Below are 11241 nucleotides of genomic sequence, written 5' to 3' on the forward strand. Positions count from 1 at the left end.
GGTCGAAGAATCTCAAACCGGATGCCCTGTCCCGAGTCTACGCTCCTGCCATTCGAGATGACACGGACATGCCTGTCCTTCCTGCTGCTAAGATTGTGGCTCCGATCTCGTGGCAAGTTGAGGATACCGTGAGACGTGCTCAAGCTAGCGAACCGGACCCGAAAGGAGGTCCTGCCAATCGGTTGTTTGTCCCCAAGGCAGTGAGGACTCGGGTCCTTCTGTGGGGGCACTCCTCTCGCCTCACCTGTCATCCGGGCGTAGGTCGCACCTTGGAGTTCATCCAGCGTAAGTTCTGGTGGCCTACCATAAGAGAAGACGTTGCCACTTTCGTCAATGCCTGTCCCGTGTGCTGCCAGGGCAAATCTTCTCACCTCTGCCCTCAAGGACTCCTTCACCCTTTACCTGTTCCCCACAGACCCTGGTCCCATATCTCATTGGACTTTATTACTGGACTTCCGCCATCCCATGGCAATACTACTATCCTAGTCATAATCGACAGGTTTTCAAAGGCGGCCAGGTTCGTCCCTCTGACTAAATTACCTTCTGCCAAGGAAACGGCTGAGTTGGTAATTAATCATGTGTTCCGAGTCTTCGGCATTCCTCAAGATATGGTTTCTGACAGAGGTCCCCAGTTCGCCTCAAGGTTTTGGAAGGCCTTCTGCCAACTCATGGGGGCTTCTGCCAGTCTATCTTCAGGGTACCATCCGGAGTCCAACGGCCAAACAGAGAGGATGAATCAAGAGCTGGAAACCACCCTCCGATGTATGACTCGTGACAACCCGTCCACATGGTCATCCTTTATTGTTTGGGCCGAATACGCGCACAACACCTTGCGCTCCTCCTCCACTGGTATGTCCCCGCACGAGTGTCAGTTTGGCTATGCTCCTCCATTGTTCCCGGACCAGGATGCATAAGTCAGTGCCTTCAGCCTTGAAGTTCGTCAGACGCTGTCGGCTTATGTGGAGGAAGACCCGTCTTAATCTTATGCGTTCCTCACAGAGGTACCAACAACAAGCCAACAGACGTCGCCGTCCCGGGCCTACCCTGCGCCCCGGCCAGAGAGTCTGGCTCTCCACAAGAGACTTACCTCTACGGGTGGAGTCTCGCAAGCTGTCCCAAAAATACATCGGTCCCTTCAAGGTTGCCAGGAGAGTTAACCCAGTTTCTTATCGCCTACACTTACCCAGATCCCTTAAGATTAATCCCACATTTCACATTTCATTGTTAAAACCTGTTGTTTTTTCTCCCCTTGTCCCGGCAGACAGACCTCCCCCTCCGCCTCGTGTCATTGGAGGCCAGCCGGCTTATACCGTCCATCGGATACTGGATTCCCGCCGGGTGCAGCGGTCCTGGCAGTATCTGGTGGACTGGGAAGGCTACGGTTCCGAGGAGCGCTCCTGGGTTCCTGCCAAAGACATCCTTGACCCTGACCTCATTCGTCAGTTCAGGGCCCTCCACCCTGAGAGAGCTGGTAGGAACGTCAGGAGCCGTTCCTAGGGGGGGGATTCTGTCAGGATTTGGCCAGGGTTGTTCCGGGTTTTGGTCACTAGATGCCCCCATTGTGCTTTTTGACCTTATGTTTTTTCCCTTGTTCCCCATTATTATTTGCACCTGTGCCTCGTTTTCCCCTGATTGTATTTAAACCCTTAGTTTCCCTCAGTTCTGTGCTCTGTGTTTGTATGTTAGCACCCAGCACTAGTGTTCTGTGTATTCTTGTCGATTTCGGTGGATGCTCTTGTGGAATTCTTTTTTTGTTTTTGAGTATCTCTTAAGGCTTTTTTGTGCTATTCCTACCACCTTTTGGATTTACCATTTTTGTATTGAAGGACTTCTCCTTTTTTACTTTATTAAATACACCGTCTTAAGTACTGCTGTGTCTGCCTCATCTTCTGGGTTCTGCTGAGTATTCGTGGCTCAGTTGGTTAAGTGACTGTTTCTCACTCCGGAGACCCAGGTTCGTAACCGGGTCCTGACACTTCTGCTTTTTCATTCTGAGTAACTCTTCACAGTCAGCATAGATAGAGCATAGACCCCTACATGGCCATTGGTGGCCGGTCAAAACACAGGGGGAAGTTTCCCCTAAGTACAGATCTAGGATCAGGTTACTTTCCCCCAATCCCAACCTTAACCATTTGTGGAAGAAATATAAAACTGAACAAGATCAGCATCTAAGGGCAACTCCCCTCTACACCTCCAGTCACAGAGTGAGATCCATAATGTGTTCTCCATTTGAAGGCTGGGGGTGCAGTAAACTCAGTCAGGATATATGTAGTGTATCTGTCAATTAACAGGATCACAATTTATTTTAGAACATGAAAAATTGAGACCCTATGAATTCACACATACATCGAATAGCATGATATAGAGTCACATAATGTATATTATCAAACTAAGGCTGGTGGAAGTCACATGGTGGCCAGTGTTGTGTTGATTTCACAATTTGTCATCCACTGTGGTTGACTGATAAGGAGTTTCACTACCTAAAGTCACAGACGCAAAACAGCACAGGGAGACGACACAGCTACAAACGTACATTAGAGTTGAGGTAAGAAGTAGAAGTTACTGTATTTGACCACAAGTGTGTTAAGATGTCAAAGGGAGTCTATGAAATCCCAGATAGATTTGAAGACGATGAGACTGATGCAATGAAGAACACAGACATCGATGGCCAATTATATTCCAATGTAGGAGCCTTCAAACCCAGTCCAAGAGATGCTGGAGTTGTTGCTTCAGGTAAGATTGCACGAACACACACACACACACACACACACACACACACACACACACACACACACACACACACACTATATTAAACAGGTGACATTACCCAGTATTTCTATACCTTTATTTGTCCCAATCCTAGATGATACAGTAATACACATTACTAAAGATCTTACTTTAATAATGTGTTATTCAGTACATGTTCAGTGGTGGAAGAGACCCTCTGGAGTTGCTGCAGTGTGTCTGGGGCTGCTGTGTGTTCTAATAATCTTTGACAGTCAGTCTTTGTTGTCGAATTACATATAAGCACAACATCAAATGCTCATATTTGACTGTTACATATGATATTTAATAGATGGTAACAGTTAGCCTTTTTTCTTCACTTCCCCTCTATGATCTACATCTTCCTGGTATGAGGGTGTCCTGTCCATCATCACAAATAGCAAGTCCTGTTCCCTGAGCAGGAGGACTGTGTTGAGATATACTCTGGACAAGATGACCATGTAGAGATATGACATGGTTTAAAATGTGCCGCAGAAAATGCTTTAACAATAACCACTGTAACAATCTCTCACACTCACACAACTACGCACACAACTAAGCACACACACGTCAGTGCAGACACCCTGAGAGACGGTGAGACCAGCACCAATAGAGAAGAGACAGCAGACACTGCTCCTAATAATGGTCGAGGAGACCAGCACTCAGGTAAAACATACACACACACACACAAAACATAACAGTATATTGTATGTGTCCACAGAGCCTGATAACTCAGGGAAGAGACCCTCTGGAGTTGCTGCAGTGTGTCTGGGGCTGCTGTGTGTTCTCCTACTGGCTGGGATCATAGGCCTGTCTGTCTACTGTGAGTTTGTGTACAAGTTCATTGCTTAATTGTAAGAAGTTTAGATTACTAAGCCTATTTAACTGGTGTTTCACCTAGTAACTATGTGTTTATACTTTGTAGATAACAGAGTCATCAAAGATTCTGAGGATAAAAGGAAGAACTTGTCACAGAGTTTATCCCTATATAAGACTAACGCAACTGCAGAGAGAGACCAGCTACAGACCAGATACAACAACCTGACTGAAGAGAAAGACCAGCTACAGACCAGATACAACAACCTGACTAAAGAGAAAGGCCATATTCAGCTAAAGCTTTTTGTGATGGGTGAGATATAAACTGTGATAAATTAGAAGTAAAATCAACAATAATTATATATCATTGGGCTTCTGTGTATGAAGCTACTGGTGAAGTTTCTCAATTTGTTCACCTTTGCTCTTCAACAGAGCAGCATTGTCAGGAGGGATGGAGATACTCTGACTCCAGTTTGTACTTCCTGTCTACTGAGAAGAAAACCTGGGAGGAGAGCAGACAGGATTGTAAGAGGAGAGGAGCAGACCTGGTGATCATAAACAGCAGAGAGGAACAGGTGAGAGAGAGAGAGAGACGGAGCAAATATTATTTTTCATCAGTACACTAATACGTGTGCTGTATTTTATAAATGTATTAAAATTTACATTATCTTTATCAACAGACATTTGTCTTCAACTTCCACCTGAGAGCCTGGATTGGTCTGACTGACTCTGTTACTGAGGGGACCTGGAAGTGGGTGGACGGCACAACACTGACCACAGGGTGAGAGATTTGACCATTTTACCTTGTGATAAGTTGATAAGAAACAAAGATATATTGCCTCCAACCATGTTCATAAAAAAGTATGTTTCCAGTCATGAATGTCATTCATGAGAACCATAGATTATAGAAAAGAGGCAATATTTACATATGAAAAGGTAATCAAAATGTGTTGATTGCCCATTCTTGATAATGGTATGATCATCTTACAGAGGGTGTCTTTAAAACGTAGGACCGTGTCTATAATTGAGGAGTATGTTGGTACCACCGTGTCTGACTGTCTGGTTCTCTGTGTTGTTTAGGTACTGGAGCGCAGGACAGCCTGATGATAATGGGCAAGAGGACTGTGTTGAGATATACTATGGACAAGATGACCCTGTAAAGACATGGAATGATGAAAATTGTCACAAATATCATGACTGGATATGTGAGAAAGTGGTATAACAATAACCCACAGTAACAAACATGCTCTCTGTGTGTGTCTCTCTCTCTCTCTCGCTCTCTCTGTCTCTCTGTGTATCTCTCTCTCTCAATTCAATTCAAGGGCTTTATTGGCATGGGAAACATGCTAACATTGCCAATGCAAGTGAAGTAGATAATATACAGAAGTGAAATAAACAATAAAAATGAACAGTAAACATTACACTCACAGACGTTCCAAAATAATAAAGACATGTCAAATGGCATATTATGTATATATACAGTGTTGTAACAATGTGCAAATTATTAAAGTACAAAAAGGAAAATAAATAAACATAAATATGGGTTGTATTTACAATGGTGTTTGTTTTTCACTAGTTGCCCTTGTGTGACCTGTTGCCACAAGACATATTGCTACTGTGATGACACATTGTGGTATCTCATCCAGTAGAAATGGGAGTTTATCAAAATCTGGTTTGTTTTCAAATTCTTTGTGGATCTGTGTAATCTGAGGGAAATGTGTCTCTAATATGGTCTTACATTTGGCAGGATGTTAGAAAGTGCAGCTCAGTTTCCACCTCATTTTGTGGGCAGTGTGCACATAGCCTGTCTTCTCTTGAGAGCCAGGTCTGTCTACGGCGGCCTTTCTCAATTGCATGGCTATGCTCACTTGAGTCTGTACATAGTCAAAGCTTTCCTTAAGTTTGGGTCAGTCACAGTGGTCAGGTATTCTGCCACTGTGTACTCTCTGTTTAGGGCCAAATAGCATTCTGGTTTGCTCTGTTTTTTGATAATTCTTTCCAGTGTCTCAGGTAATTATCTTTTTGTTTTCTCATGATTTGGTTGTGTCTAATTGTCCTGCTGTCCTGGGTCTCTGTGAGGTCTGTTTGTGTTTGTGAACAGAGCCCCAGAACCAGCTTGCTTAGGGGATCCTTCTCCAGGTTCATCTATTTGAAGGTGATGGTTTTGTTATGGAAGGTTTGGGAATTGCTTCGTTTTAGGTGGTTGTAGATTTTAATGGATAATTTCTAGATTTTGATCGTTAGCGGGTATCGGCTTAATTCTGCTCTGCATGCATTATTTGGTGTTTTACGTTGTACAAGGAGGATATTTTTCGCAGAATTCTGCATGCAGTGTCTCAATTTGGTGTTTGTCCCATTTTGTGAATTCTTGGTTGGTGAGTGGACCCCAGACCTCACAACCATAAAGGGCAATGGGTTCTATAACTTATTTTGGTCTTACTGAGATTTACTGCCAGAATCTGTGCAGAAGATCTAGTCTCTCTCTCACTCACACACACACACACACACACACACACACACACACACACACACACTCACACACACACACACACACACACACACACACACACACACACACACACACACACACACACACACACACACACACACACACACACACACACACCGATATAGTTGTTATTTTAATAGTTGGAATTGGTCCTGAATGGTTATCACTTAAAGCTAAGCATCCCGCTAGCTGGACACCTGTCGGCCAGACACCTGTTGTTAACCCTGTAGGTACTGGTATTAACCATGATATCTGACTGTTGTTAACCCTGTAGGTACTGGTATTATCCCTGATATCTGACTGTTTTTAACCCTGTAGGTCCTGGTATTAACCATGATATCTGACTGTTGTTAACCCTGTAGGTCCTGGTATTAACCCTGATATCTGACTGTTTTTAACCCTGTAGGTACTGGTATTAACCATGATATCTGACTGTTTTTAACCCTGTAGGTACTGGTATTATCCCTGATATCTGACTGTTTTTAACCCTGTAGGTCCTGGTATTAACCATGATATCTGACTGTTGTTAACCCTGTAGGTCCTGGTATTAACCCTGATATCTGACTGTTTTTAACCCTGTAGGTCCTGGTATTAACCATGATATCTGACTGTTTTTAACCCTGTAGGTCCTGGTATTAACCATGATATCTGACTGTTTTTAACCCTGTAGGTCCTGGTATTAACCATGATATCTGACTGTTTTTAACCCTGTAGGTCCTGGTATTAACCATGATATCTGACTGTTTTTAACCCTGTAGGTCCTGGTATTAACCATGTGTTACGGATATAGGTGTCCTGTGTGTGTGTGTGTGTGTGTGTGTGTGTGTGTGTGTGTGTGTGTGTATGTATCCTGTGTTTGCTCTCCTTCTCCCCTCACAGGTGAAAATCATCACTCCCCAATCAGTCACCAATCATCAATCAGAAGACAGACCTCCTCCTGTTTCCTACCCAATCACATTTCCTTTCCCTTGGTTTAAAAACCCTGTCAGTTGTTTGCTCTGGTGCTCAATCTCTCTGTAAATGCCATGTCTGTAGGTCTCTGTGGTTCACGCGCTCGGTGTGTATTTTTTTATCTAACTGTTTTTAACCCCGTAGGTACTGGTATTAACCATGATATCTGACTGTTTTTAACCCTGTAGGTACTGGCATTAACCATTATATCTGACTGTTTTAACCCTGTAGGTACTGGTATAAATAAACCACAGCCTGTTAATTGTGGGGGCCAAGCAGAAAATGGTGAGGAGGACTGTGTTGAGATACGGGAAGATCAGAGTCCTCTAAAGGAATGACTTGTCATGTGACAGGAAACTCAACTGGATTTGTGAGAAAGTGGCTTAACATCACCATGACAACATTCAGTAAAACACAGCAGCCTACAGTGCACACAACTTCCTCCATTCTCTCTCACACACGTACTAGATTCAGTCCATAGCGCAGAAGATCTGCGCTATAACGCAATACAAAGGCAATGTTCCTGCATTTGTGAAGACTGCATTCACAGTAAACTCTACATATGTCAGCTACATTGAAAATGAACTTTACATTTCAATAGCACTTTAGCGCAGATCTTCTGCTCTATGGATTGAATCTAGGATTCAGAATGAGCCATAGCAGAGGAAGAAGAAAATTAAGGTAATATCAGAGAGAGAGAACAAAAAGAGAAACCAATTATAGTTCTGTTAAGATTTAGAGAACAGTATGTAAAAGTATAATTAAACACACAATGACTCAACCCAAATTAATAAACAAACACAGCATCAGCTTAATTCATTTATTCAAATATGACTTGTGTTTGGGTTGACAAATCACTTATATTTCTAGGACAAAAACACTGAATAAAATAATAAATATCACGGAACGGAATGAACAAGGAATGAAGAGGATGTTACACCAAACTGTCTGGTCTACAAGAGTGCGTCACAAATTACACCCTGTTTCCCCATGTAGTGCACTATATATAGAATAGGGTGCCATTAAAGACACATATCAAGTCTCCTTCTTATAGGTGGATAGCCTTGAAACATCCTGTCATTTGTTGTGGGCCACAGACAGATGAACTATTTATTCTTATCACCAAGACTTGAATTATTCATTCTTTAGTAAATGGTTAAACATATTTATAGGTGGTGATTCCTTTCTGAACAAAATTTAGCAATTGTTTCCCAATGGTCAAAAACTGGTTGAATCAACATTGTTTCCATGTGATTTCAAACCAAAAAAATATGTGATGACGTTGAATCAACGTTGATAACTGATTGGATTTGCAAAAAGTAATCAACGTAGGGGAGTTTATTTTTATCACCCAGCTTTTAACCCAAATCCAATGACATTTGTTGTTGATTTCACATTGAATTCACTGTTAGTTTTGATTTACATTTGGTTGAGTTGTCAACTAGAGGTTGAACTAACATCTATGCCCATTGGGTTGGTGGTAGTCTAACAAAATTCAAAGCTTTGTAGTGTTTTCAGCAGTTAATTACTTGTTTGTCATGTAGCTAACTACTGGAACTACATTACTTTTTTCTGCTAAAATGTATTTATTTTTCAGAATCAGACCTGCTTTATTCTCACTTGAAACATTTGTTTAAAAGGTCTTCAGTGCCCTCAGAAAGTATTCATACCCATATGTAACAGTATAACTTTAGACCGTCCCCTCGCCCATACCCGGGCGCGAACCAGGGACCCTCTGCACACATCAACAACAGTCACCCACGAAGCATCGTTACCCATCGCTCCACAAAAGCTACGGCCCTTGCAGAGCAAGGGGAACCACTACTTCAAGGTCTCAGAGCAAGTGACGTCACCAATTGAAACACTATTTAGTGCGCACCACAGCTAACTGTTTCACATCCGTTACACTCACCCCCCTTTTGACCTCCTCCTTTTCCACAGCAACCAGTGATCCAGGTCACGGCACCAATGTAACAGTATATAGATATATAAATTGGAGTAAACAAACAATAACACTTAGGCTTCTACATATTGTAGCGTTATTTATTAGAGAGGGGTAAAGAAAGACTTTGTTGGGGCGCCAGGCTGGTATTAACCATGCCGAAAGGAAAAGAGTAGAATAGAGAGAGTACCACTACCAGACCCACACACATCAGCAGAAGAGACTGCCTAGAGTGTAGCCTGTTTACCAGATAGCCAGTGGACAGAAAAGAGAATACACACCCTATAAAACCCACATCACCAAGAATAACTCATACAATAATAATAATAATGGCAGAGCAATTGAACAGCAACTTCATACCAGAAAGAACCCAGTCAGAGGATTTGCAATAATCTGTATTATTTTCCAGTGGAGGAGTGCAGAGGGTATGAATGTGGGGGGTGTTCATAGACACAAAGGCCTTAAAAAATGTCCACAATCTTCTCGGCCACATGTCCTTAGTACACCTCAATACAGTTCAAATAACAATACACAACTTGCAAGCAACCTCCCTTTTAACTAAAATGTCCACCCAAATACTTCTGGCAGGGCAATAATAGTCCAGCTCCAATGATCTTCAATGGGAAGTGCATTAGGAAAATAGAGATTCTGTTGCAGGGTAAAGCACTGGAACGATAGAGGGAAGAGAAAGAGAGAAAGGAAACGAGAGATCTTAGCTGTGGTCTTCAGGCATGCCGGTGTACGGTCTGACTGTCCGATGGTTTGTTGGTTTGTAGGTTAAAGCCTCACAACAATGTTGCTACTAATCCATGCGATCCATAACCGGCGCGGACCCAAACAAAAATAACCACGACGTAGAGCGATCACACCGATGATTGAGTTTAATACTTTATAAACTACTTTATTTCCTCCTTCCTTACTGCTCATGCTCTCTTAAAGTGGCAGCGCACGGTGAAGGCTCCGTGCAGAATTTCGCCACAATATTATGCACATTTTAAAGACACAGTCTATTTTACCATAGTTATATATATTGTTTTGTCCTTTCTCTATTTATGATGTCCATCCAGTTTGATTTATATTTGTAACTGTGCTAAAATCTCTGAACCTATACATATTTTACAGACCCGTATGTTTTACATTGGTTCTTTTCTTTTGTTATTTCACCTTTATTTAACCAGGTTGGCCAGTTGAGAACAAGTTATGATTTACAACTGCGACCTTGCGATCTTGTTATTAGTCCCACCCTTCAGCTCCATTCAACCCCTCCCATCGATCTCTTAACACCATCCATTTTGGATTTCTATTTGACATATATTTTTCAACTGTGCTGTGATGTTTCACAAAAGTACTGAATATTTCTATTCAAATAGCTTCTACAGATTGTAAATTAAGATAAACATTTTTGCTAAAATAATTATTATATTATTGATTAATTGACTATGGCTTTTCAAATCACTCAGTATTGCTATCTGCAGCATTAGTTCTAGGCAAATGTTGCAATTCTTCAGCCATTCCTGGACCTGTGACCAAAAACGAGCTACATATGAACAGTACCATAATAAATGATCTAATGACTCTGCCTCCTCAAAGCAAAATCTGCATAGCAGGGAAGATTGTATCCCCCATATATACATATATATATAACATTCTATTGGTTGCAGGAATATTGTATAGTAATTTAACCTGTTGAGTGTAGGGGGCAGTACTTTGATGTTTGGTTGAAAAACGTGAAAACCTGAGGAAAATCCCTCCCTGAAGTGCTGTTTTTCCTGAAAGCTCTCTGTTCCATTGCCTGCCTTTGCTCCATTTAAATGGATATCAACCAGATTCCTTTTCCTATGGCTTCCCCATGGTGTGAACAGTCTTTAGACATAGTTTCAGGCTTTTATTTTGAAAAATTAGCGAGAATGATCATATCGCGTCATTGTATGACAGGGTGCCAGCAGCGTTTTGCATGCACAACAGCTTGGAGCAGACATTTTCTCTCTTAACGTCACTCTGAACTGCAGTGCTCACTACTGTGTAGACGACTTCACACCACAGTTTAATTTTTGCATTTTGAATCAAACAAAATATAATAAAATAGAACATGTTTATTAAAATATATCACATTAGCTAAATATGGAATGATACCAGTCAGTCACCAGGGTGACTTCACTCATAACTTCTTACTGCTGTTTAGCTCTTTCCAAGCCTCAGTCCCAGATCTGTTTGTGCTGTCTTGACAATTGTATGCCATTTTCACACCAAACAATAAGTA

The 11241-nt window shown here is 41.9% G+C and overlaps 1 protein-coding gene across 1 annotated transcript; it reads left to right on the top strand.

Annotated features, from left to right (window-relative positions):
* Window positions 1–2509: 2509 nt before the first annotated feature.
* LOC135535107 (CD209 antigen-like protein E) lies at window positions 2510–5116 on the top strand. The gene is made up of 6 exons (XM_064961828.1): window positions 2510–2733; window positions 3485–3586; window positions 3689–3892; window positions 4012–4154; window positions 4260–4360; window positions 4660–5116. The coding sequence occupies exons 1-6, from the start codon at window positions 2589–2591 to the stop codon at window positions 4799–4801; spliced, it is 837 nt and encodes a 278-aa protein (XP_064817900.1). The 5' UTR covers window positions 2510–2588; the 3' UTR covers window positions 4802–5116.
* The last annotated feature ends 6125 nt before the right edge of the window (window positions 5117–11241 follow it).

The sequence above is a fragment of the Oncorhynchus masou genome, unplaced genomic scaffold (genome assembly GCF_036934945.1).
Source record: "Oncorhynchus masou masou isolate Uvic2021 unplaced genomic scaffold, UVic_Omas_1.1 unplaced_scaffold_4448, whole genome shotgun sequence".
NCBI lineage: Eukaryota > Metazoa > Chordata > Actinopteri > Salmoniformes > Salmonidae > Oncorhynchus > Oncorhynchus masou.